We start from the raw sequence: 27,892 nt of genomic DNA on the forward strand, positions 1-27,892 counted from the left end.
ACTTCTGGTGAAGTGACTTGATTGCACTCAACAAGAATTCTGAGAAAAATTTTACACTCCACTTAAGACGACAAAAAATAATGTCTTACCCTTTCATTGATGAAGTAAAAAGCTTTATATTTAAAAATCACCGTTTAATCCTCACTAATATTATAAATCCGAAAGTAATTCTGTCTGTCTGGTTGTCTCTTCTTCACGCCTAAACCACTGAACCGATTTTAATGAAATTTTGTACATAGATAGTCTGAGACCCGAGAAAGGACATAGGATAGTTTTTATCCAGGAAATCCCACGGGAACTAGGGATGGCGATTAATCTAAGAATCGATCTTTTGGACTCAAAACATCGATTATTTTAATCCATATTAGTAATGATTGAATCGTAAACTATGCATTTGATAAAGTGATGACCTTTAGCAAAGTTGAAGGTACGAATTTTCAGTTTTATGTATGTTAGTATGTTATATTATTTTCTTTTAAACGCGGGCGAAGCCGCGGGCAATAACTAGTATATTATAGATTCTAAAAAAAATTAAGTAATAATGAATTCAAATAAAACACCACATCTGAAATATTGATTATAATCTTATCATATTAGATTACAATAGTTTGCTGAAGACTACACTCATACATTACAATTATTTATAATCCAGATCATATTATTATTATTCCCTACATATACAAAGTATGTAGGTACTCAATATTATAAGAATTTTTAGAGGTTGAGGGGTAGTAGTAGACTATAATTTGATATGATTGAGTTTTTTTTAGTACATATTGGGAATAATTTCTAGCAATTTTCGAAAGAATGTGTATCTTCACATGTTATTGCAATTATACGCATTATATTACGTTAATTAACATGATCTTTACACAGATTGTCAGGTTTCAATTAACGGCGGTACCGATACCGCTTGAAGTGGAACCATAGTTGAAAGATGTTGTTATGGAAATGGCAACGGAATCCGCGCTTGTACGAGTACTCCCACTCGCGGTTGACGATCTTAAAGGCGATGTCCTCGTAGGGCGGGCCTGCGTGGAATCGCAGCACCGCGAAGTCCGGATTATCCGGACATGGTTTCTGTACAAAGAAAGAATAATGTAGTCAGAAATGTACTAAGTATTCCAATATGCAAAAACTTTACTTTAACAAAACAAAAAAAATAAGGAAAGCAGCTGCTAGGATTCTTATCAAGTAGTTGCAGTGGTCACTAACCTACCAATATCTATAATCAACCCTTTACAGCGCCATATTTTTAAGTTTTTGGGTGCAATATTAAGTTTATGTGGGCAGTGTTATTTTTAGTTTGGAATCTTTTCAGAAATTAGGTAACTTACCAGTGAGAACTCTGGTGTAGCCTGCTTATCAATGAGGTCAGGGTAGAAGATGTTGAACTTGTAGCCTTGCACGATCTTCGGCGGCGGGTTGTCCATGTCGTAGTGAGTCTGATTGTACTTATTCCACTCGAAGCCAGTGTGAACCCTGGAGACAATGAAAAAGACGTTAATCTATCGCGCAGCATCTCAAGCAGTAGTCCTTTGTTAATATTTTCTTTAATTTGACGATAATATAATTTTGGCTAGAAAATTTTGCAGAAAAAATATTTTAAGTATGTGATACTATGACTTGCATTGATTTTTATCAATCATCCTTACTATTCCTTACTAATATTATAAATCCGAAAGTAACTCTGTCTGTCTGTCTGTCTGTCTGTCTGTCTGTCTGGTTGTCTCTTCTTCACGCCCAAACTACTGAACCGATTTTAATGAAATTTTGTACAAAGATAGTCTGAGACCCGAGAAAGGACATAGGATAGTTTTTATCCCGGAAATCCCACGGGAACTAGGGATGGCGATTAATCTAAGAATCGATCTTTTGGACTCAAAACATCGATTATTTTAATCGATATTAGTAAGGATTGAATCGTAAACTATGCATTTGATCAAATTATCATCTTTAGCAAAGTTGAAGGTACGAATTTTCAGTTTTATGTATGTTAGTATGTTAGTATGTTATATTATTTTCTTTTAAACGCGGGCGAAGCCGCGGGCAAAAACTAGTATTGTTATATTTTTCTTGCAAAGAGTGCATGTGCATTGAAAAGACTCTTTTTTTTATTAATACGCCTTTTTAAAACTCACTTCGGATAGATTTTATGAGGATGTTAGCAACAAATTTAACATTAGCAACGCGGCGTACCTGTTGAAGTAGCGCGGCTTGCGCGGGCGGTACTTGTCGGCCCACAGGCAGGGCTGGTCGGGCAGCGCGTGCTCGGCGCTGAAGGGCGCGTCGTCCGCCGCCGCCGCGCCCATCGCGCGCGCCGCCAGCCGCGCCAGCGCCGCGCCGCCGCCCGCCGCCGCGCCCGCCTCCTCCGCCTCCTCCGCCTGTTACGATCGAATACGACAGATTAATTATTGATTTTCAAATCGACCATTTGTTATCCGGAAAATATTAAAACTGACAGTCCCGACTATACTCTTAAATATTTAGGTAGATTTCTTGAACGAATACGTAGTCATGTTCTTCTTTAAAACTCAATATATCTAGTTGAGGTAAATGCATAATGTCTATATAATAATTTTCACAGTAATTGTATGACGTTGATAAGATGCTACTAACGGTGAAAGATGGTAGTAAAGGCGTGGACCGACCGGGGAGGTACCTCCGTCACGCCTATTTGTAGCATGATACAGTTCAAGCATATTATGAAAATAATACTAACGGTGGCAGTGGCCCGTCGGCGGGCGGCCGTGGCGTGCAGCGCGGCGCGCAGGAAGTGCAGCCGCGCAGCGTCCTGCGCCGGCTCCGTCAGCAGCGTGCCCGGCTCCAGCGCGGCCGCCGCCAGCGGCGCGGGCGAGTAGCGGCCCGCGGCGTACAGCGCCTCGCACGCCGCGTCCGCCGCCTCGCCCGCCGCGTCCGCCGCCGCCTCCGCCGCGGCCGCCGCCTCGCCGTCCGACGCCGCGCCGCCCTCTGCCTCCGCGCCCTCCGCCCGCTCCGCCGCCGCCGACTCCGCTTTCTCCATTTTCAATTCGGGAGATTGAGGCCTAAAATTATCAAATCATGGTCATGGCACGACTCGCTTTTTTGCCTTGTTACGAGTATATACTTTTGTGACTATATCTTTAACGTTATGTCAATTTTAGAAAATAATAAAATTAATACGCAATTAAACATTCATACTAAAAAACAAAAAGTTAATTTAGCAAAGTTCAAGATGTTTGCAGCGTGCACATTAATCATTACTGGAATGAAAGTATAAAATAAAAGCCAAGGTCATACGGTTGTCCGTCATCAGCGGCGGGGGCGGGCGCGGCGGCGGGCTGCACGCCCTGCTCGCGCTTGAGCAGCTGCAGCTTGCGGCGCAGGTTCAGCTGGTGGCGGTCCCGCAGCCGCGCGCGGGCCATGTGCGCTGATAGCACAACACATTCGTTTCATGGGCTTGGCATATTCCATGTCTTCCAATTATTTTAAGATAATTTTATAATAAAACCTTATATAGAGTATCCGATCTATAAGTATCGTGGAAGGTAGTTGGGGCGGGAAAAAACAATTACATTATGGTAACTACAATAAATATAAATAATATGTGGTGTTGAAAATGTGAAATAAAGCAAACCAGGAAAGGTTAATTAAAGACATAAGTGACGTTGGAATTAAGAAGGTGTCAAATATATATAATAGAGGAATCTGACGTGACCATTAAATAAATATGTACTACATAGAAGATGTTTTATTACACATATCGGTACCTTAATTCGCAAAACAGCCAAGTCCACTTTTTGTCAAAATGTTTTTATTATTTATTTTCATAATAAATGGCGTTGAACGAAATCCTTCGAGTGAAGAAAAAGTGCCATTATGGCCGTCATGTGTGACTGAATTGCGTAAATAAGTTAATCTTAATTTTAATATAAAATGAAATAAGACTGTGTTACAAAACTCACCTTTGAGCTGACTGAGCAGGCTCTCCCAGTAGCCGATGTCTACGCCATCGCGACGGCCGCTAATCTTCTGTTCTATTTGCGTTTGTAGCGCCTCTAACTGTGCACCAGTTTTGCCTTTAAAAATCTGGAACACGAATAATTTATTCTTACTATCCTGCTTCTAGTATTCCTTTGTATGTATTCTTTTTGTAAACACAGATGACTGTCATGCAGATTTCGTCATTGTTTTCCTTCAGTTGTGATTTTGGGCCTGGTCTTGAAACACTTATTTACTTATTATTTATTTATTATTTACTTATTTACTCCCCCTACAAGGTAGAACATAAAAACGCAAGTAGTCTCGGTGTGGGGCGTACACACCGCCCCACACCGAGACTACTTGCGTTTTTATAGTTATCGCCAAAGTGCTAATCCGCTCTGAAGTCCTTCGGAGCAGGTGTAGTCATATAATTTGCTACGGCGACGCGATTTTTATATTGAGAGTGGACTAGCAGTTTTACGCGGAGTGTACCTGCGCGACGTCCTCGGCCACGGCGCGGTGCACGCCGTCGCGGCGCGAGGCGGGCGCGGCCAGGCGCCGCAGCTTGCCCAGCTCGTCCTCCACGATGGTCTGCACGTCCGCCCAGTAGCCGTCCGCGCCGCCCGAGGCGCCCGAGCCGGCCGCCCCGCCCGCCGCCTCCAACTCCTTGTACACCTACACACGTAATGTTGTACATGGTTGGTAGAATAGCATGGTTGGTATAGTTTGGAATCATTTAACATCATCCTTTTTTGCTCTAGTTTGTAACTTTTATTTTGAATATTCTTTTGAAATTAAGTAGTTTGTTTAATAATTAAGGTTACCTTTATATCTTCCAATAGATCTTCCAGGTCTTGTGCCAGTAATCCATTAAGATAAGTGTATGGTTCGTGCATTTCCAGAGCATCCACACATTCCTCTGAACTCACATACCATGCTAGCAAGTCAATAGGTTTGGCTGAAAAAAAAAAACAAATATTCTTATCCATCGTATATTTCTTCCACTCTCTTCAATACCAAAACTACTTTTATGTCATTGTTCATAATATTTGTCTAAAATGAACTAAACATTGTAAAGGACCTACAGGAATTAAACTAGAGGCCTCAGCTATTAATGGTGAGTTAAGTGAGAATGTAGGTATATTACCCCTGCCGTCGCGGATGCGTATCTGGCTGCGCAGGCGCGCCTGGTGCAGGTGGAAGGCGTCCTCCTGGCGCGCCCAGCTGTGGAACTGCGCCGCCTCGCGCGCGCGCGCCGCCGCCGCCGCCTCCGCCTCGCGCGCGCCGCGCTCCGCCTCGCGCTCCAGCCGCCGCTGCTTCACCTGACACACGCACTCACATTGTAAAGTTGTAAGAGGAGGATCCACATCAAACCATCTCGAATGCTCAATCAATACTGATATATTCATATTTTGGAGACACAACTTATAGGCTCGTTACATTAGGTTTGAATATTAGTCATACACTAAAACATCGATATCTCCCACCGACCTTGCTATACTACAATAATACTTTAACTACTGGCACATATCGCCCGCTAAAAACCCACATAGCCTGGCCTGGAAAGCCTGGTCCAATCCACTGAGTGTCTCCCATGTGTGGGAGCAAGTGATAAGGATAATAGTCATAGATAAATATATTTTGTATTACTCATAAAAATATTTGAAGTTCAAATGAAAACCCCTCCAATGAAACCTATTTCTATCCACAGTATTTTTCGATTCATTCACAAATACCTTAATTATTTGACTACAAAATTTATTACAAGTTAAGAATTCAAGTTATTTGATTTCTGTTTTCAATAAGTCATATCAGACTTTGATTCTAACACAAAATATATGAACAGCAGTTGGTTAAAAATATGGTATTTGAATGAACTTACTTTCTCCAACTCAATTTTATTCTCCAGTTGCTTCTGTCTGTTCTGGGCCTCAAGTTCATCTCTGGATACAGTTTTAACCCCCTCCTTGGCAAGTTTCTTAGTCCATACAAAAGTATGTGTTAGTGCTGAATCCCCAAATGGGTTGTCCTGGTTGGTGTAGCACTGGTACTCATTGTCCCAACCCATACGCTCACGGCGCTTGCGCTCCTTCTCTTGCTTCTCCCTTAAGCGACGAGCCCTGCAATAGACAAATTATAAATATTTTTGCTGACAATTTCAATAAAGTGAAACACAAATCTACCAAAGCCACAAACAAATATTAACTGACCTCTTTTCCTCTGGAGTCTCATTGGCTTTTAAGAGTTCCTTTTGTTTCTTTTTCTCGTCTTTCAACCTGAGCCTCTCAGTCTCCAGCCGCTGCAGCAGCTTCAGCTCCTCCTCATCACTGTCGCTGCTGCTGCTGCTGGTGGAGCTGTGCCTCTTCTTCTTCTTTTTGCTCTTCTTATGCTTTGATTCCTTCATGGATTTCTTCTTGTCTCTACTACGAGATCTTTGTTTGGATTTTGAGGACCTAGATCTACTTCTCCTGCTGCCTACATCCTTGGATCTGCCTCGTTCAGCTCTCCTATGTTCTAGAGAACGACTCCGAGATCGATTTCTGTATCTACTTACTTTTGACGACCTGTGCCAATAAAATTTATTATTGAAAGACAAATGACAAGTACTCATTTTTAATCAGTACTTAACTAAAAACAGTAAAAATGTATATAGTAATAAGAGAACTCATTATTGAGTACTTGATAAAAAAAAGCTATAATAGTTTTAAAACGCTGAAGATTTGAAAATAAAAAATAAACTAAACAAAAATCAAAACACTAAAGGAAAACAGACGATGCGTATAAGTTTTAGGTTATGTTTCTTTGATTTTATTTTAACAAACATAATTACATTATATTACTTGATATTAATATAGAAACATAACAATAAAGTACACTAAAGTATCACTTCACGTAGCTTTAGCTGATTAGTGTTCACTTGCATCAACTTACATCGTTTAAGCTGTAGTCGCAGTAGCAGGCGTCAATTATCATATAATTCTAATGCGTACAAAAACAACACATGTTATAATATAATATATATAGAAGTTATTAACTTATTATAAAAGTATCTCATTGCCTAATAAATGAAACACTATTTGTTACAGATGGATATTGTTGACTTTTGTCCACGATAAACTTTGGTTGAATTGAAGTTGGCACTTTGACAGCAGTTTTTGAGCCACAGGCTATTAATACTAATGTCAACGTCATGCGCCTATGTCGACTATATAGACTATATAGTATAGAACTATAGACTATAAAATAATGTATTAGTAAGTCACGCACGAGCCTATTGCTTTATATCGATTTAAAAATCAATGTCTAGGCTTAGAATGCCGATTTTTCGTTTAATCGACCTGTCACTTTGGCAGTAGTAGTTGGCAGCCATATGAGCCATAGAAGTACAGCAACTGCACAGCTGACAGCACAGTCAGCATTCACTACAGATTACAGAAGACTGTTTCAAATTTAGGATATGAAATGATGTTTGATTATTGACCCATAATTAAATGAAAGTGAATATTTTATATTGTAACAAAATACAAAACTCGATATTGTAATCAGTCACGTCATCACTATAATTTAAGTGCTGAGTATATGGAGTATTAATTGCTGAAATAGTGTTTTTTGATATAAACATCCTTTGTGTTTAATTTGAACTTTAGGATAAGGAAAGTTATAGGGAAATCTGAGGAGTGAGGATCTGAAAGTTTTAAAAATGTCGTTTCTCCGAGGATCTGAGAACTACGTGTGGTGTACGACGAGCGTGCTGGGCAAGGGCGCCACGGGGGCGGTGTTCCAGGGGGTCAACAAGAACAACGGCGAGCCGGTGGCGGTGAAGACGTTCAACCAGCTCAGCCACATGCGGCCGCACGACGTGCAGATGCGCGAGTTCGAGGTGCTCAAGAAGGTTAAACACGAGAACATTGTGAAGCTACTCGCCATCGAGGAGGAGCAGGAGGGTCGAGGCAAGGTCATCGTCATGGAGTTGTGCACGGGCGGCAGCCTCTTCAACATACTGGACGACCCTGAGAATACTTACGGCCTCCAGGAGCACGAGTTCCTGTTAGTGTTGGAACACTTGACGGCGGGCATGAAGCATCTGCGCGACAATAACCTGGTGCACAGGGACTTGAAACCCGGCAACATTATGAAGTTCATCAATGAGGATGGCACCACTACTTACAAGCTGACAGACTTTGGGGCTGCTAGAGAGCTGCAAGAAGAGGAGCAATTCGTGTCCCTATATGGTACCGAGGAGTACCTCCACCCTGATATGTATGAGAGAGCAGTATTACGGAAGCCAGTGGGAAAGAGTTTTGGTGCCACGGTAGACCTCTGGTCAATAGGGGTCACACTATATCATGTGGCGACTGGCCAGCTACCTTTCAGGCCATATGGAGGCAGGCGAAATAAGGAAACTATGTTTTATATAACAACAAAGAAAGCTTCAGGAGTCATCTCTGTAAGTATTGTAATTTACCTTTTTTAAATTGTTCAACTATCAACATTCAAATTACTAATTTCAAACAATTTTTTATATATTTCCTGTAAAATTATTTCTTATTTTTGTTTCAACCATATTCAACATAATTATATCTATGTAAAAGATTATTGAATAATGTATGTAGTTTATTTAATTCACAATATATTGATGTTTCAGGGCACACAAACCACAGAGAATGGTCCTATAGAATGGTCACGTGAGCTGCCTGCTCACTGCCAGCTGAGTGTGGGGCTGCGCAAGCTGGTCACGCCGCTGCTGGCCGGCCTGCTGGAAGTAGATCCGCACCGGATATGGACATTCGACAGGTTCTTCTCTGAGGTGCAGATGGCAACCTCCACCAAGCCCGTCCACGTGTTCCACGTTAACAAAGCTGCAAGTATAAAAGTAAGTGGGAACATTTTGTAACATTATTTTACAATTTGTATTAATTTATTGTCAAATAGTTTATTACAGGCTATAAAATTAATTAGGACAACAAAAATGTTTATCAATATTACCAAGTAAGCCAAATACCAACCAAAACCAAAACCAAATAAATGTCTATTTACATTTAATTCAATGGCCTAAGCATTATCTTACAACACTGTTTTCATATAATACAATTAGCTTAAAATTACATTATAATTCATCCAGGTTTTAAGGCATGGTAAATCACTCTACTTTAATCCTGTTTTGTGTTGTTATCAATACTCAACTATTGTATAAATGGAATTGTTACGCGGGTCCCTTCGCGAGGGTTTTTAAAAAAAGAAATTTCGAAGAGAAAAAGAGTATTAGTTTATCTAATTAAGTACACTGAATTACGAGACGTGTGGGCAAAATGAAAGATTAGGACTGACTCTCCAAGTGAGAGCCCACCTGACCTGTCCTGTTATATATTAAATAATGTATGTACAGCATTGCATTGTCTTGCATTGCACTCTAGGCTACATAGGCCGGGCGTAACAGAAAATAATAATATGTAAATACACATTGATGTGATTTGATAAGTTTGAAACCTTAAGAATATTTTTTCAGACCAATGTAATAAAGTTATTACAGCCCAATGTAAATACAATTAAAGTAGGCGTTACTTTAACAATAATGGAGTTAGCACAATTTTTTAACCTTGCCGGCTGTCGAACCGACTCGAGTCGGTAAACGCTGCGGAATCGCGCGTTCCGCTTACAAGACAATGACCGGAATTTGTTTAGTGATGGGACCTACAAATACTGAATGTCGATAAGTAAATAAAAGTGTAGTATTAAAAATAGAGACTAAGAAAACAATTTACTTAAAAAAGAGAAAAATAACATAGCGCATGAGCATCTGTAATCAATTGTAAACAAAATTGCATCCTGATTTCGGCCACAGATACTTTGCAATCTCTTATTAATAAACCCTTAACACATAAATACGACCCTTGTTTACGAAATAGAAAACAAATGAATCAATCAATTGACACTATACGCACACATATTTACAATAAATATTTATTTATTACTTCGATATTCGAGGGGGACATCTCTACCAATTTCATAATGAAGTAGGCACCTAGTTTTCATCAAGACGATTAATACATTTTACTCACGCTACGTGTTTAATAATGGCGATGAATGCGTTGCGCGATTGAACCGCACATTACCATGTTCGCAGACAGTTCGCACGACTGTCTCGCACGCTAATATTAATAAATTCATATTCTTATGTTTTTTCTACATAAGCATTAACGTATTGTTATTGATTCCTTCCTTATCAAATCGATCATAGTTAATGATACACGCCCGTTTTCACTGTCTTTTTTTTAGAAAACACCGGTATGTAGTGACTTAACTCGTGTGGAGAGGGTTCCGTACAAATTAAACACTTTAAATGAAAAATATGTCCCATACGTTATGTTTATTTTAACTTAAGTTATAAACGAATCGACAGGAAAGTGCAAACAAAATCTTTCCCACTCACATAGACATAATTTAATAGATTACTATATTATCTTTTATCAGTTTACTTGAACCCAATATATCTATTTTCGTGCAAACCTGGTGTTATGGTGGCAGAACTCTTTGAACTTCCAAACCTACGCCCGGTGAGGCACTTCTATATTATCCATATCTATTTCTTCCTTATAACAGTAATGTAGCACTGCTGTGTTCGAATTGAATATTATATTCTAGAAAAATGAAAAAAAAACCATAGTGAATCACTGTATTATCTCACAATGGACGATTCACTTACATCAGTGTTAAAGTATAGTATTGCATGGACTTTCCAGGTATTCATAAAGCCCGAGGAGAAGTACGAGCATCTTCAGACGTACATCTGTGAGCAGAGCAGCGTTGTCGCGGAGTCGCAGATCCTTCTGTACAAAGACCGGCTGTTGCTATCCGAGATCGACGAGAATACGTTAGGTGAGGCAACAGTCGTATTCATCTTATAGGACATGTGATGAGAGGAAATATTTAACTAATTAAGCTTATCCGTATAAGCTATAACTAGATAATATACGCAGTTTATTTTATTACACTGTAACTGTACAATGCGTTAATTAAAATTGATGGAACCTGCAAAACGTATCTTGTGGGTGGTTATATTTGAATATTGGTGTAATAAATATAAATAATAGATTTGTTGGTGTTCCGTAGGCAAGAATTTCCCGGACACGACGAGCGAGGAGCCGCTGCTGCTGTTCAACAAGAATAACAACAACGTGAGCATGGCGCCCGAGCCCGAGGTGCCCAAATTCCCCGTGTTCCCCAACATCGTGTCTGTCGAAAATGATGCCAGCCAGGCCAAGGTGAGAAGCTTACTTTATGAAATGTCTGTTTTAAAATAATTGGCGACTTAAATATCATTTCAATTTACTCACTTATAACACAGAGGGACAAAGTAAAATGAGGTTGTTAGAACTAGAGTAGCCTAACTACAAAAAACGTTATTTACAATATGGAGAAAAATAAAAGTGTGCAACATTTTTTAATTACGGAAATACAGATAGGTCAAAAGTCATTAAAATGCGGTTAGGCCACTCTGGTTCTAGCTGCCTCAAATATATAGGGTGGCGCAAAATTAATCACCCTATTTTGTTTTTTAATAACTTTTGTACTGAATAAAAAAAGTGATTTTGAGTATTAGAGTACATTACCAGGACCTGTAACTTTTTTTTTGCCTATTTGAAAATATAATATCTGTCAAGTGTCTTCCACCAGCGTTGACACAAATTTGCGGCCGATTTTCCACGACTTTCCTTTAGATTTCCGCCCATAACACTTCGCATTCCAGTCGAAAATTCTCCTTAAGAGCTGCGGTTGACCCGTGACTTCAAGCAGTCCCAAAGAAAGAAGTCTGGGATGGTTAAATCGGGCGATCTTGCTGACCATGCCAAATCGGTAAAACGGGAGATCTTGTTGAAACCATATGTTCACTCAAAATGACTTATTTTTTATTCAGGTCAAAAATTATTCAAAGACAAAATAGGGTGATTAATTTTGCGCCACCCTGTACAATTATCTTCTATATATGACATCTTTTCCATTTATTGTAAATCGTATATTTATTGAATATTGGAAGATTCTGTTTTACTAGAAATGTTACGTTTGGTGATAACAAAACGATGTACGAGTGTTGCTCGTTAATGTAACATGTATATCGTGCATTGCCCGTGCGCGTGTCAGACGGCGTGCAGCGTGGGCCACGTGGTGAAGCGCCGCGTGGAGGCGCTGTGCGGCGCGTCGCGGCTGTGCGCGGCGTGCGTGGCGCGGTGGGGCGCGCTGCTGGCGGCGCGGCTGGGCGCCGTGGCCGCGCGCGCCGACGCGCTGGCCGCGCACGCCGCGCGCCTGCGCGACGCCGCGCGCGCGCTCGACCTCGCCGCCGCCGCCACCAGGCATCTGCACGCCCTGGTACGCACACGCTTGCCGCTTGACACACTGAAAGATAATACTTTTTCAAGATGAGCTTTGCGTCGTATTGTTTATAAGTTTGTTACATATGTCTTCTGGTTTACTCCCAGGGTTGTTTTTTGTTTACTCGGCTTAAGTTCATGTCCGAATAAATTTTCAATATCAATATTTTACATCTCGATTTCCGTAATTTGGCATGGAACATTGATGAATATTGATTCAATAAAAAATACCCTACAGGGTAAATTTTTCCATTTTATTTTTAACCGTTTTTCTTAATTATGTAGTGAAACAATTATACGTTGATTCTTTTAAGACAATTATAATTGCTTAACAAATTACCCCGTCGGAGCGATCGACAATATTATTATTATTATTATTCATTTGCGATGTTTTTTTTATGAATATACCATTTTTTGATCGATATCCAGACAGGCGTCCCGGAGGGCGGCGTGCCGGGCGGCGAGGCGGGCGGCGCGGCGTGGGCGGAGGGCTGGGGCGGCGCGGGCGCGCGCGCGGCGGACGAGGCGGAGAAGGTGCGCGCGGCGGCGGCGGCGCTGCGCGCGCGCCACGCCGGCGCCGCGCTCACGGCCGAGTGGGACGCCGCCGCGCCGCTCGCGCCCTGCCCCGCCGACCTGCGCCTGCACCTCAAGGCCAAGACGCTCGTCGACAGGTCACTCCCGATCCTATTCAATCTTTTCGTGTCACCCTCTTTAATTCATTCCGAAACTCTCTCGTGAGGCCCGAGGATGGTCGGACCTTTTGGGCTCCAACTCTGAAGGCATCACGACTACATTTTACCACGATCACCCCCATCCCTCTCTTTTCTCTCATAGCAACATGATGCAACATGATTTCCCATAGCATGATGACAGTATTAAAAAAACGAAGAATAAATGATTTTCTGAACAACAATATGTTGAAAGCATTCTCAAAAATAGCATAGTTTTAATAAAAACTTTAGGATTAATTATATTTTCAATAAAATAAAATAATAACTAAAAAGTATAAAATACCGCAGTCGGCCATCTTGTCTAAAACGCTAATCGGGGCGAAATGACGTCATTTTTTTGGCGTGTCACCGTATTGCTTGAACTTTTATATGGGATATCGCAAAGCGTGACGTCACTCGTGGATGCCACGGCACCCATGAGCGTTTTCGCGCTTAATTTAAAAATGATTATATTTCCGTTTATACTGAATTTATTGTCGAAATAATACGATTTTTGGAACCAGTAGACATGTACCTACATTATAAATGGGGAGTTCAAAATTTGTCATCATTCCCATTGTTTGTGTGTTCTGCTTTTGTACGGTATGATAAGTGAGACACATTTACACGTAGCAATTCAGCTCGGTGCTCAGGGTTGGCAACACGTTTATAGGAGACGTTAGATTGGATCCATGGAGCATGATAATGATTTGATGATGATTTGAAGGTGGTAGAACCCTTTGTGGTTCGACTCCGGCGGCAACACTGCCACACCTATTTCTACCTAATACAGTGTTGGGCGCTGCTGTGTTTCGGTTTGAAGGTTGTGGTAAGGGACACATACTTTTCTGAGGCGTTCCAGCTTAGTGCTCAGGGGTGCGGCGCATCTGTGGCCGACCTTAGGTAGGAATACCTAATCTTATCTGGGGTCGATTACAAATGTCCATGGGCGGCATTAGCCACTTACCATCAGGTGGACTGCATGCTCGTCTGCTACTCCTATATTATAAAAAAAAAAAATCGTGTGTCAGGTTGCGCGAGTCGTGGCAGCACCTGGTGCGCGACCGCGCGACGCGCGCGCTGACGTACAACGACGAGCAGTTCCACGTGCTGGAGCGCATCACGGTGGCGGAGACGGCGCGGCGGCTGCGCGCGCTGCAGGCCCGCGCCGCGCCCGCCGCGCGCGCGCGCGCCGACGCCGTGGCCGACTGGTGACACCTTTATCTTTTCTACTCATACATAACTATACATATCTCACCGCCTTGTGATTGAAGGAAGCCATTGAATGGCTTAAACGGCTGACATATGTGTCGGCCGTTTAATGGCTGTCATGGTGTAATTTGCACGAAACGATGCCGACATGTACGGTTAAGTGGTGCAAAAACACGAAATAAAAGAAGAAGTGCGGAGAAATATAGTTTATTTTGTAAATGAACTAAAAACTACATTTTTTAAATATTTTTAAACACGAAAATAGGTGACAGTGACAATTTCAATTGTCCAAACTGGTTACATTTTCTTGTTAGGTGTGAGTAATCATTACTAATCCTATGTTCCTACTCGTATCTAGTATTTGAAATCTTAGGTATTTTTATTGATTTTTTAAATTATAGAAGAAAACTATACGAATAATAGCTTGCCTTGGATAAGAAGGGAGTTTTGAAGTCAACCTTCTTCTTTGTCTTAGGGAATTTTTGTCTGAATCTATTCATATAATAAACGGCTAATTCACACTCTTATGTTCCAGGCTGCATGAATTTAGCGCTACATCACAAAATTAGAATCTACAATTTAACGGCTTCTATGAAAATTAGCCTAATTAAAGCCCAACAGTGATAGCCTAGTGGGTAAGAAACTCGGCCTCTCGATCGAGGGGTCCGAGGTTCAACCTCTGATTTTTCAATGTATGTGACGTCTACCATACGCACTTGGCCAGCGTGCTGGACTATGGCCTAATCCTTCTCATTATGAGAGGAAACCCGTGCCCAGCAGTGGAACAGTAATGGGTTGATGATGATGATGATGTAAATGAAACCATAATGTTACACGCAGGTACAAAGTGGCGCAGACGGTGTACCTGCAGACGCAGATCCTGGACAAGGACGTGGCGAGCGCGGAGCTGCGGCTGCTGGCGCTGGCCGCGCGCCTGCAGGACGCCGAGCAGCGCGCGCGCGCACACGTTCGTAGCCGCCCGCTTTCATACTCACTTCATCTCTCACACACCATACACATTTCTCTCCCAACCTGTAGCGGCTTAGTGGCGGCGGAAGGGATAGTCCGCCCCGGGCCTCCGATCCTGGGAGGCCTCCATACTGAATTGCTAAAATAAGGTCAGAATCTCTGACATGTATATTATTCAGCGAAAAAAAGTCACCGATTTACCCATCACCGGGGGCCTCCATTTACTTTTTAGACTGGGGGCCTTCATTCAACTTTCCTTCCCGGGCCTCTGACAATCTTAGTCGGTCACTGCCCACAACATTTGCAATGTAATGCATTTACTGTGTATGTTTGTGAAATTATATACCGCTACAGGTGATTTTACATGCAGAGTTTTTTTAATATTACAGTTAAACAGCCTAAAGGCGGAGCCTCCCTTAGAAAAAGAAAAGGAGAAAGAGAAGGAGAGCAAGAGGAGTGTGGCCAACGGCAAGGGCGGTCGGGCGACGAGCGCGGGCGGCGCGGCGTCGGCGGGCGGCGGCGCGGGGGCGGGCGGCGGCGTGAGGGCGGGCGGCGGCGCGGGGGCGGGCGGCGGCGCGGGGGCGGGCGGCGGCGCGGGGGCGGGCGGCGGCGTGGGCGCGGGCGGCGCGGGCGTGCGCGCGCTGCTGGCGGCGCACGACGAGCTGGCGGCGGCCGTGGCGGGCAACTCGGCGCTGCTGGCGCGCCTGGCGCACGCGGCGCAGCGGCTGCAGCCCTAGCGCGCGCCGCCGCCGCCGCCCGCCGGCGTCGTCGACTACTCCGACACGGAGAGCAGCGACTGCAGGTCCAGCACCGAGGACGAGCCGATGTCCTCCGTGGACTCGGGCATCAGGACGGTCATTTACGAGTCGGCGAGCTCCAAGGAGGTGGAATCGTTGCAGATAGACGTTAGTGAAGATTTCAACAAAAATGAAACCTCCAAAACTAAACCATCGTGTATTTTAGCTTAGATGTAAAAATGTTCTACGGACGTGTGGATAATATTAATTAGACATTCCTCGAGTGGCTGCCTGGCGATTCAGAATCATTGAGACTGACTATGGCAATTTATATTATTATAATTAACTATGTAATCAAAATTATCCATGGATATACATGTTAAAATATCGACTGAATATATTAGTTTATTGATCTCAAATTAAATGTTCTACAGACAGACCTGTTACAATTGCGTCAATTTTATTAACATTATACTTATATACTTATAATTATTATTTAATATATGATTTACTGTACATCCATCTATGTAATTCCTTTATGTACGTTTAAGTTTTAAATGTAATATGCAGTTTTATCCACATGTATTAATTTTATAAATTCTATTAATATACCTTAAGTATGAAATTAGATTTCAATACCGTTAAGTTTCGTATGTTCCCAGTTTCCTATTGTGGTGATAAGTGTAATAGATATAGATAAGTAGGTATCAATAATTTGTAGGTCAGAAAGTTATAGATCAAATATTTTTATTTGTAATGTTTTGTCACAAGGCCTAATAATCCAATAAGATTTGTATACAAAAAATGGATACATGTAACCTTACTTTTTACAATATAATGCAATAAATCATAGTTATCATATGCATGGGTAGAAATCATAGTCAAAACTCGTATTATGCCAATATATAATAGTAATAAATAAACATAATCATTTTTAACAACTTTAAGCACTTACTATTTCAGTTATTATCTAAAGAAAATAATATTTATATTGCAGTTTCAAAACATTTCAGAATTTACTGTTCTGTGATCCTATTAGCAAATATTAATTAGGGGTGTAGTTTTAGGCACTAAGTAGTAAAAAGGGTAGTTAGTTTATTGTAATGTTACCTGTAATTCTATATTTGTAGTGTTTTATTTCATTTTGTTGCCCTACAACTGTAGTAGAATGTTGCTGAACTATGGTTGAAGCTTTTTATGAACAAGTACCACACATTCAATGTTATAAATAAATCATTCTTTCGGGCATCATTTCACTTAACAGTACGCTCAGTGCAATTCTCAGTAACGTTGTATTCGCAATTCACAGGGCAAATATAAGTGTTTGTCTGTATTTCCAAAATAACTGTGCGTTTTTTAAAACGTTTGTTCTTAACATCTAAATGTTTTGTCTCTCGGTCTAAACAACACTTGAAAGCAGAAGCCTATGATAAAATTTAGTGTTGTACATATCCATTTATGCAACCCATTCTCATTGTAACAATTGGTGCTTTATTTGTTTACATATATGAGACGCTTGAGATCCATAGTAAGTCATTTTATAAATAATTTACAATAGACTTCTTTGTTAATTCTGTGAAATATTACGTTTTTACCTTTTAAGATGCGTTCAGAGCTTATTATTTTAATGTTTAACTCATATATTAAACAGATATCTTGTTATTAATTATGAATGAACCAGTATGGCAGTGATTAACATGTAACTTTGTTGTAAATTGTAAACGAATTAGGAATAGGGATCAGGGCGATAAAAATAAATGAAAATTGGAATGTACAAATGTTTTATTCATAAAAAACATCCTCTTGATCTGTTACAATTCGTGTCAATTATATCAGATAGGTCTTAGGTACTCTTCAGCAGGATTCCGCTTACCGAATCTTTGCTTACTTGGAGATCAGGATATATAGATATTATTATATATATTTACATACATACAGCATAATATAACACAGTACGTGCAGTTAAAATTAATTTTATGATAATGTAGGCTTGCTTTACAAATATATTTCAAAATGCGTCAAACTTAATATTTCCATAAAAGTAAAAATAGCTTTTAATAAATACTTATAACGGACTCAACATCAAGGAGAATATACATAAAAGTAACTCCCACGTCTACAACCATAAAAATGGGTCCAAATTAAATAGTACAGTTTTATAAATTATTAAAATACATTTTATGTATTTGACCGAAATGTGCGTCATTAATATTAATTTATGCACAGTATTTTTTTTTTAATTAATTTAAGAAAATAAGATCAATGGACACTATTAAGCTTACAATTTAAAAATAGGGTAGGTGTCTTCTTCATATTATGCACATGAAAATAGAAACTGCATTATGCTTAAAATGATCGTATATAGTGTACGGGCTCGCGTGGACAGTGGATGCGGGGGCTAGCGGGGCTACAGGGGCCGGTCGGCGCGGTCGAGCGTGCGGAAGGCGCGGTGCGCGGCCTGCACGCGCCGGAACTGCTCCAGCAGCGCGTCGAAGTCGATGTCCGGCCGCGGCGCCGCCGCCCCCAGCTCGCTGCCGGCACACACCCTCAGTTACTCACAGTGTAATGTAACGTTCCGAAGTATTACTTCAAGGAGTAATAAAACTAAAATGCTAATATGGAATATTTCTCATATAGATCTCAGGGGCAGGATGAAGGTGGTAGAATCCTTTGTGGTTCGACTCCGGCGGCAGCACCGGCACACCGAATTCTGCCAAATAACAGCAGTGTTAGGCGCTGCTGTTTTCCGTTTTGAAGGGTGTAGTAAGGGAGAAATATTTTTTCGAGGCGTTCCAGCTTAGTCCTCAGGGGTAACGGCGCATCTGTGGCCGACTTCAGGTAGGAACATCTAATCCTATCTGGGATTGATTACAGATGCCCATGGGCGGCAGTAGCCACTTACCATGACGTGGAATGCATGCTCGTCTGCTACTCCTATATTATAAAAAAAAAGTTACAAGTTTGTAATTACTTAATTTGAAGTGCGAATTCGAGTTTCATTCAAATCTCAAACGCGAGAGGCGATATCTATATATTTAGTGTTACTTTGTGTGTTGTGTTATTACAATTATACAGTTTGTGCAATGTATGTGCGTGTGTGTGTGTGTGTGTGTGTGTGTGTGTGTGTGTGTGTGTGTGTGTGTGTGTGTGCGCGCACTCACGGCAGCAGCGCGGCGGTGGCGGGCGCGGCGTGCAGGCGCATGCGCAGCGCGTGGAAGGCGGCGCCCTGCGGCAGCAGCATCAGCAGCGCGAACAGCGCGCCGCGCAGCTCCGCGCTCGCCGCGCCGCCCAGCAGCTCCAGCCGCATGTCTGCGACACCCGCACGGTACACGCGACACGGTACCACCCGAACAGTGCACCCGATGATCGATTTACCAACACATTTGACAAAAAATGAACATCATCATCGACCCATTATAGTCCACCGCGCTGGCCAAGTGCGTATTGGTAGACTTCACATGCCTTGAGATTTTTTTTTTATAAATCTCTCAGGTATGCAGGTTTCCTCACGATGTTTTCCATCACCGTTTTAGCAAGTGCTAATTACTAAAACAGCACATAATTTCGAAAAATCAAACGTGCGTGAGATTTGAACCTCGGACCCCTCGATCGGAGGCAGAGTTTCTTAACCATATCGATATACGATATCACTGCTATATAAAAAATGAACAGAGCCATTGTACATTTTAAGTACATAAAAATAGTAAATTATGTACTTTATATTCTTCTTACATATAATTTTCGCACAAGTAATAATTTACTTCATTATAAAACTATTTAAATAACAATTTTATACTTACACGCAAATATTGGAGATTCGATCAATTGCACTAATTTGTCTATTTCTGTTAAAAATTCTACTGTGATTTCCAGATCGCCGCTGCATTATGATTAAGGATTAATATTGATAGAATTTATTAATTAGATAATAATTCGGCATGAAATTCAAAATTATAACTGTAACGTTTAAATAATAAATTGACTGTGTATATGTTGCGTGCGTATGCGTTAGGTCACCGATGCGCACCGTCACCGAGCCGATACCGAGAAGGAGATTATTTCGGGCCGATTTTAATATATCGTGACGGCGATAGTTTGTCCACCGCGACCAATATCGGCGGTTTATTTTGTTCCAGCTGTTACGCGTGTGACGGCAGGGTATGGACAAGTTCCAACGTGCTCTATATTGTCGGCACATCGGCCCGTCAAAATCTCGGTGCCGATCTAGCGGTCACGCCGATCTACTCGAAATATCGGCGGCCGGGATGACGGTGCTCGGGTGACGGACGTGCGGTGGACAAGCGACTATAGTAAATGTACATACGCGATTTCGGCGCCTTCATTAATTATCGGTATCGGCTCGGTGACGGTGGCGGTGGATAAACAGCGATACTGTGTTTACGCGCGTATAGTAAGGATACAAGGTGGCGATGAGGCGGCGGCAGTGCGCGTAGTTGTGCGTGAGCAGGCACAGCGCCAGCAGCGCGGCGGGCGAGTGGCACCAGCTGCCGTGCAGCGCGCGGAACAGCGCGTGCGTCGCCTGCACGGAACACCACGTTCACTTTATCGTATCTCATAAATATTCACACAAAATACGTCTAATAGAAAAGTACGCCAAAGTACGTTTAAGTATGCTTCCTGATATGTTGAGAGGTCCATGCTAAGTTACGATTTTTAATATATTTTGTAATAATTGAAGGTGGTGGAACCCTTTGTGGTTCGACGGCACCACCGCCACATCTATTTCTACCTATGTTCTGGTTCGAAGAATCTGGCAAGGGAGACATACGATTTTCGAGGTGTTGCAGTTTAGTCCTCAAGGGAAGCGGCGCATCCGTATCCGTAGCCTTCCTGATATATCTAATCCTATCTGGGGTCGATTACATACGTCCATGGGCGGCCGGCCACTTCCATCGGGTGGACTGCATGCTCGTCCGCTACTTTTATTTTATAAAGAAAAAGAAAGTATCGTTGATAGGAAGCTACCGGGTGGTCGAAGGCGCGCAGGCGCAGGCGCGTGGCGTGCAGCTCGGCGGCGCACAGCAGCAGCGCCGACAGCACGTCCACCAGCCGCGCGGCGAAGCGCACGTCGCGCTCCGCCTCCAGCGCCCGCGCCAGCGCGCGGTACACCTCCTCCGCCGGCAGCAGCACGCACAGCTGCCTGCCGACAACGTTAAACACGCCCATTATTGTGCCTTGTTGCCAGCCTTTTAGGTCACTAAAACATCAAATGGTATCTACACTCGCGGGCAAACGAATCGACTCACACTCCAAGCGCGCACTCAAAGCCGCTGCGTTTGAAAACGCAGATGTATTTTTGTTACAAAATTACTTTTTCTTAAAGCTTAAAAACCTAGCTTTTGAATGATATCATTACCATAAAACTCAGTACAATACTTTTTTTTAAATTGGTGCCGAATTGAAGTAGCGGGAATTGTGCTCGTGTGATACCCACTATTTGCGGACTGTAATTCCGTATAAAAGGCCATTGTGTTGTCATAAAGTTATCAGTCGCTTATCAGTTGACCTGTACACATGTCCACTACCTGCGCTCATTATTTCGAGGACATCATGGATACAACACCGGAATAGAAAGCTCAAGTTGTTGCGTTGTTGCAACAGGGCCTTAGCCAGCGTGCAATAACTCGACATTTTCGTTTGTCGCAATCTGCTGTTACAAGAGTTTACAGACGCTTTCATGAGACTGGCGGCTTTTTTCGGAGACCAAGAACAAGAAATAATCGTTGCATTTCCGCCGTTTACGATGGATTCATTGTATCGACGTCACTTTGAAATCGCCATTTGAACGGCGTTGATGTGGAACAAGAGCTCTGACAAGTACGCGGAGTAGCTGTCAGTGAGTGAACAGTAAGAAGACACCTGAGAGAAGCCAACCTCACTCCAAAATGGGCTGCCAAAGACTCAAAATTAGCCACAAGACACCAGCAAGCTCGACTTCAATTTGCTCGGTAGCGTCTCGATTGGAGCATCGACCAATGGCGCTCTGTCCTGTTCACTGGCGAATGCAGAATGTGTTTGCATGACAATGACAGGATAGATCAGATCTACAGGCGTCTAGGAGAATGGTTTGCGCAGTGCTGTTTCAATGAAACAGTTGCCTAAGGGGGCGGTTCTTGTTTGATGTGGTCCGAGATTTATTTTGACGAAAAAACGTAGCTCGTTTTCATGCCTGCAGGAGACCGAGGAGGAGGACTAACTGCTGACCTATACATCATAGATGTTCTCTCGGATCATGTCGTTCCGTATGCCAGGTTCATTGGGGATAAATTTATGTTAATGCATGATAATGCCCGGTGTTACACTGTACGTGTCACTACGGAATTCCTCAATGAAGTCGGTATACCGACGGTGAACTGGCCTGCGCTCAGTCCAGACATGAATCCGATTGAGCATTTGTGGGATGTATTGTAACGAAACGTTCGGACCAGAAATCCGGCTCCTTCAAACGTTCGCGAGGTCCAAAGCACATTATTAGAGGGAGCCTATGCCCCAAGCCACTATAAAAAAAATGGTCTGTTCGATGGCAAATCAAATGCGATCAGTTATTAGGGCAATTGGGAACACCCAATATTAATTACACCAACTCGATAATATTAAAATGTTCGTAATGCCCTTTATTTCACTTCAATCACATCAATCCCTTTGGAAAAATTTCCTTTTATCCTGCACTTAGGCTAAGAATGTTTTTATAAAAATAACTACTGTAGATATTTCCATAAAAAAGGTGTCATTAGAAAGCTATGTTTTTAAGATTTAAGAAAAAATAATTTTGTAACAGATTACATTTGGCGTTTTCAAATGCAGCGGCTCTGAATACGCGCTTGGAGAGTGAGTCGATTCGCTTGCAGCCAAGTGTATTTTATATTTCATCATCAACCCCTCCCTGTCCCCCTGCTGGGCACGGGTCTCCTCTCAGAACGAAGAGAATTAGGCCATAGCCCACCGCGCTGGCCGAGTGCGTATTGGTAGACATCACGTACCTTTAAACACTTTTTTTTAATATTTCTCAGGTATGCAGGTTTCCTCACGATGTTTTCCTTCGCCGTTTAAGCAAGTAATAAATAACTTCTAAAACACACATAACTGAAATATCAGAGTTTAGGGTAGCCTGGGATTTGAACCTTAATCAAGAGGCTGAGTTTCTTAACCACTAGGCTATTACTACTCTGACACGGTAATTACTGTGCCTTATTTTCAGCCCTTTGACTCAGTACAACATCAAATGGTATCAATTTTATATTTTTATACACAAAAACTCCATCATCACAAAGACTCCATCAAAAATTAAATTGTCTTAGGAAAACCAATTCCAATAATAGTTTACCTTATAATGAAAGGCCCTCTGTCCTCTAGTAACGTTTCATCTGCAGCCAACAGCCTCAGTAGCGCTCGTAGAAATTTAAAGTAATACGGATTCGATTCCAAGTCACCTGAAATTAAACATTATTGCTCAATTTAACGAATATAAATTTGAAGACCCGCGTGGCGGAGCGGTCACCATACCAGTCTGATGTGTAACGGTCCTGAGTTCGTTCCCTAACCTGATGAATTTAGATATCTGGTCTAGGTACAGGTGTTTTCGGCTCAGTGTGTGTCTATGGCACCCACAATGCAGGAAATCCTAGTGTATAATATTGCAATTTTTATATGTTATGTCTTTAAATATTGCATAAATCCATTTTAAATGAATTATTTGTACGGCGATATAAACAGTAGACGTGTGTAGCGTGTGCGTACAGACGGCGGGCGGCGCGGCGCCGGGCGCGGGGCACGTGCACAGCTCGGCCAGCACGGCCAGCGCGCGCCGCACCACGTCGTCCGCCGCGTCCGTCAGGCACCCCACCACGTTCACGAACACGCGCTCCGTCTCGCCCCACATCTGCAACGCACACCGCAGCTCCGCTAGTATGTGAGTCCATTGTGGGAGATCCCGGAGTCCTCTTAGTGACGCTGAGGACGGCCACGGCCGGTTAGTGTGCAGTAAGAATCCCACATAACCCTGCGTCGCTTCCCACTGCACCGGGTAGCTTTAGAAGATTTCCCCCTCGAGTGTGTAAAAAAAAAAGTATGTAAGTCCATCACCCCTACCACTAATGTTGACATGGGTATTTTATTCTTAAAATGTTCATGTGAGAGTGATAACACACATTCTCCACATGACACCATACGATGAAGAAACACACTAACATTGCGCGAACACAAACAATTATTAAATAATTAACCACTTGTGCTTGATATTCATCTATATCCTTAAAAATATTAAACAATATATATTGAAATATATTGAAAGTAGTCAGAAATTATCTATTGTTAAGATTTACCTGGTTAGGCAATTTATTGTATAAATGCAATATCCAATCCAATGCAGCCACTTTAGTGTGGACAGAATTGTGATGCAGCATCAGTGCAAGTACTCCTATCACAGCAGTCAAATCCAACTCTCCCGAAGGTTTCTCCTCTTTCGCCACTTCCTGTTTAGGCTCCTCATCCAGAGTCAATTTCTCCACATCTTCGACTACATTTGTTTTTTCAGTTTTTGATGTACTATTTTCTGTTTCAGCTTCAGCTTCGACAGATTCGGAAACCACGAGTTTAGTCAGCTGATTGTTCACGATTGAAGCCATTTCGCGGATTTCTGCATAAAATGCTAAGGTACTGGTAGTTATACTTCATTACTTACTTAAGAACAAAAAATACAACATTAATTGAAAGAAATGACTACAGTAATCCTACACATTTTTATAATGTTAATTAATATTTATTTTATGAGTACTTTGAATATTATACATGCATTTATTGACACTGTCTTGTGTTGAATGGTCAAAATCACATCCATCACATAGTCAACTTTATCTGAATTCTAGCGTCAAAAGGATACTCTTCCGGCCGTCGTCGTTGTAGGCGAGGCAGGGCAGCGCGGCGCACAGGATGCCCGACGCGTACGGCAGCATGGCCGCGCCCGCCAGCTCCAGGAACTCCTTGATCCACGTGATGGCCGTCAGCTGCCGGCGTAACACTTTGTTAGGGAATGCTGACGCTATAAATTCAATTATTAATGTAACGCTATATCTAGCACTATTCTGTTATATGGATTTGTAAATGGATAAATTACTACTCTACTGATTATGGATTACACTTTACATTGCTTTTTATGCTCATAACCCCATCTATTCCTATAACAGAATGTCTGTGTTTATGATATGACCTTAAAGCTTATGAACATATTATTATATACATTTCGAAAGGTATTTCTTTAAATTAGTAATTAGGAGAGATAAGATGTAATTTAGAAGTTGTGGCTCATACCTGTAGCAGTTCTTCCGGTGATTGTGCATGCGTGATCAGAATATTGATCATAGCTTGGAAGTCCACATCTTGTGGCTCCTTCTTTATGCTGCGCAGGAATTCATTCAGCTGTACGTCACACCTAAATAAAGTAAAAATTAATCAATATGTTACATATTTATTCACATCTGACTTAGATTACCTTGACTGACCAAATTTATGTATTTATGTGTCTAACTTGACTTAGCACATAAAAAAAGGCTAAAAAAGTTTTGTCAAATAAAATGTTTAGATTCTTGATGGTTAAATTGAATCATTTTATCTAATCTTAATTCAGTCATGTTCATTGTTCATGGAAATTTTTGGCGTGAGTCCATTGATCTGGAGACACACAGGAAAAGTATCGTTTCGACTGACATGCGCCTGATCTCGGGGTGCGGGTCGTCGAGGATGGTGAAGAGTCCGTCGAGCAGGTCGGGCAGGTGCGCGCGCAGCGGCAGCGCGGGCGCCGCGTCCAGCGCCGACAGCCACGCCACCGCGAACTGCCGCGCCGCCGCCGCGCGCGTGTACAGCCGCTCGCGCACCAGCGGCACGAACGCCGCCACGTCGAACGTCGGGCTCTCCGTCACTATGTCCTGCGCGCACACACCTCGCTTGTATCGCCATATGTACACAGCGTATAATCGAGACTTTGAGAAAAACTGAATGTAAGTAAAAAAAATCTCCAATCATACTCGACAGTAGATGTTTTCGAGGTCTAGAACCATTTAAAATGAAAGGTTTATTTTCAATCAGATTCAGATTGTTAAAAGCACAGACCTATATCTAAAAAATACAGGTCTGTGGTTAAAAGGTTTCAATCAAGAGTCAAATAAGAACAAAATTCATAATTTGGTTGTTGTAAAAAAAAACAAAGTTAGAAGACAAAAATGGACATCTGTAGTCTTTGAAAATAAAATCTAAAATAATGCTGTACTTATCCACAGCATACACACAAATACAAATAAACAGATATTCTTCACAGTCAACACAAGGACTCCTGGTGAAGCAAATTGAGTAGAAGGAGGAGGTAGGAGGTAGTTGAGGAGAAGTATTATACTATAATCCATTTTAACAAGTCTCACCTTAACAAGTCGATCGAGCAGCTCGGCGCCCTGCTTGACCTGAGACTCGGGGTCGGCGGCGAGGCGCGCCAGCGCGTCGAAGATGAGCGGAAAGTGCACGAGCGCGGAGCCGCGCGCGATCTTCAGCACGTTGAACAGCGCCTCCACCGCCGCGTAGCGCACGCGCGCCTCGCCCTCGCCCAGGCACGCCACGATCGGGTGCGTCAACTCGCCCACAAACATTGGACAATTCTAAAATAAACACAACCATAACAAGATGAGAAAACACAACACAATAATAGCTCGCCCACAACCCGGGATGTAAAGTTTAATGAACACCCTAGTCTAAACAGATGTTGTAATTTTAAAGACTTTACAAATGCAAATACATAAATTAAATTTATACATATTTTTTTCAATATTCGCACATAGTGATTGTTTGGTACTGGTGAATTTTTTTGCATTGACATATAAACATTTCGAGCCCTGCCTTTTAGTTCGAAAGGGATAACAATTGTGTTTGGAGGCCCCCCCCAGGGCTGGTCCAGGGAAGACCACTCCTTCCGCAACCTAAGTCCACTAGTGGAAAACATAAATGGATGATGATTGGAAAAAATAATATTACTTTGAGAAATAGAATATAATCCTCGCAATGCAATTTGCTGCTGCGATGCCACTCATTTCTATATTCCGAGCGGACTAGCAGTTTGGCGCGGACTATACCCTTTACCAAATCAATACAAAAGAAAAGAGCAGTGTGTACACTGCTGCTATGACCGAAATAAATATCATAGTGATAATTGTTCTATTTGAAACCTAAAAATTTGCATGCAAGTTAGATACTATAACACAAAATTTGTAACATTAAGCCTTACTTTTCCTAAGCCCACAGCAACTGAAGATAGTCCCATGAGGGCGCCGTTTTTGACGTTTGGGTTGGTAGAGGACATGAGCTCTTGGCCCAGCACGCGGATGAGGCGCTTGATCTGGTTGGTGTTGTTTGCATCGCTGAAGTCTTTCACCATTCTAAAAAATTAATTGCTCCTTGGTTTTTATACGGTCTAGACAATGACATGGTACACAACCAGAGTTGTAGGATTTAAGTGAATTAATATTCACGTAGATCGTGTAGATAATCAATATGCAGTCATTTACGATACTTGTACGTCCAATTTTATAAAAAGAAGTATAAAGGAAATAGTAGGGATAAGGGATTTACTATTTTTATGAACATTTTATTTCAATAAAACGTACTTTTCAATTTCGACGCCAGCAAACTTTCTCTTTTCGTATATTTTATCACACAGGCCGCGGACGCAGGCCTGGCTTAGAGGTGCATAGTCTTTTTCCGTCATCTTTTCGCTTTCAGAGTCTACTAATGAGAATAGAATACAAATAAATAAATACTATATAAACACTATCACCATCTCCACCCACAATTTCCTACAAGTTATAATGGTGCTGTCATTGTCAGTTTGACAAATTGGCATTATCTATAATAGAGTTTTGTCATAAATTATTTTCTC

At 42.0% G+C, this 27,892-nt stretch overlaps 3 protein-coding genes across 4 annotated transcripts; 1 reads left to right on the forward strand and 2 right to left on the reverse strand.

The window, feature by feature from the left end:
* Positions 1–564: 564 nt before the first annotated feature.
* Positions 565–7,121, reverse strand: cactin (cactin, spliceosome C complex subunit). Its single transcript, XM_073086715.1, has 12 exons — positions 6,895–7,121; positions 6,174–6,527; positions 5,846–6,083; positions 5,111–5,285; positions 4,788–4,921; positions 4,456–4,638; positions 3,945–4,068; positions 3,280–3,409; positions 2,723–3,044; positions 2,200–2,384; positions 1,338–1,482; positions 565–1,080 (listed from the first exon to the last, which is right to left on the reverse strand). Coding segments are annotated over exons 1-12 (2,181 nt in total). The 5' UTR covers positions 6,897–7,121; the 3' UTR covers positions 565–891.
* Positions 7,122–7,308: 187 nt separating this feature from the next.
* IKKepsilon (I-kappaB kinase epsilon) lies at positions 7,309–17,735 on the forward strand. Its single transcript, XM_073086864.1, has 10 exons — positions 7,309–8,410; positions 8,609–8,836; positions 10,704–10,839; positions 11,074–11,225; positions 12,103–12,327; positions 12,759–13,000; positions 14,071–14,250; positions 15,092–15,218; positions 15,610–15,771; positions 15,820–17,735. Exons 1-10 carry the CDS (start codon positions 7,664–7,666, stop codon positions 15,955–15,957), a joined length of 2,337 nt encoding a protein of 778 aa, XP_072942965.1. The 5' UTR covers positions 7,309–7,663; the 3' UTR covers positions 15,958–17,735.
* On the reverse strand, positions 17,722–27,840 carry LOC140752426 (protein VAC14 homolog). Of its 2 annotated transcripts, none has more exons than XM_073086717.1 (14): positions 27,621–27,840; positions 27,242–27,392; positions 26,388–26,618; positions 25,681–25,898; positions 25,285–25,405; positions 24,857–24,980; positions 24,300–24,613; positions 23,716–23,857; positions 23,303–23,408; positions 20,944–21,118; positions 20,379–20,497; positions 19,758–19,837; positions 19,119–19,266; positions 17,722–18,488 (listed from the first exon to the last, which is right to left on the reverse strand). In XM_073086717.1, the coding sequence occupies exons 1-14, from the start codon at positions 27,719–27,721 to the stop codon at positions 18,365–18,367; spliced, it is 2,154 nt and encodes a 717-aa protein (XP_072942818.1). In that variant the 5' UTR covers positions 27,722–27,840; the 3' UTR covers positions 17,722–18,364. The 2 variants fall into 2 exon arrangements, with proteins under 2 accessions (XP_072942818.1, XP_072942817.1); XM_073086716.1 differs by having other exon boundaries at positions 24,300–24,625.
* Between the last annotated feature and the right edge of the window lie 52 nt (positions 27,841–27,892).

Source organism: Epargyreus clarus, unplaced genomic scaffold (assembly GCF_041222505.1).
Source record: "Epargyreus clarus isolate Ecla_fem2 unplaced genomic scaffold, WU_Ecla_fem_2.2 ptg000024l, whole genome shotgun sequence".
In the NCBI taxonomy this organism is placed as follows: domain Eukaryota; kingdom Metazoa; phylum Arthropoda; class Insecta; order Lepidoptera; family Hesperiidae; genus Epargyreus; species Epargyreus clarus.

Bases quoted from the DNA above. Each gene is read 5' to 3' on its own strand.
- cactin (XM_073086715.1), bottom strand. The intron at 5,286-5,845 runs GTAAGTTCATTC...TGCGTGTGTCAG, and splicing joins ATAAAATTGAGTTGGAGAAA to GTGAAGCAGCGGCGGCTGGA. The intron at 1,483-2,199 runs GTACGCCGCGTT...CATTGTCTCCAG, and splicing joins AAGCCGCGCTACTTCAACAG to GGTTCACACTGGCTTCGAGT.
- IKKepsilon (XM_073086864.1), top strand. From the start codon at position 7,664: ATGTCGTTTCTCCGAGGATCTGAGAACTACGTGTGGTGTACGACGAGC. The intron at 10,840-11,073 runs GTGAGGCAACAG...GGTGTTCCGTAG, and splicing joins GATCGACGAGAATACGTTAG to GCAAGAATTTCCCGGACACG. The intron at 15,219-15,609 runs GTTCGTAGCCGC...TTAATATTACAG, and splicing joins AGCAGCGCGCGCGCGCACAC to TTAAACAGCCTAAAGGCGGA.
- LOC140752426 (XM_073086716.1), bottom strand. From the start codon at position 27,721: ATGACGGAAAAAGACTATGCACCTCTAAGCCAGGCCTGCGTCCGCGGC. The intron at 25,406-25,680 runs GTCAGTCGAAAC...TACTTTATTTAG, and splicing joins CACCCCGAGATCAGGCGCAT to GTGTGACGTACAGCTGAATG. The intron at 21,119-23,302 runs GTAAACTATTAT...CGTTGTCGGCAG, and splicing joins AGAGGGCCTTTCATTATAAG to GCAGCTGTGCGTGCTGCTGC.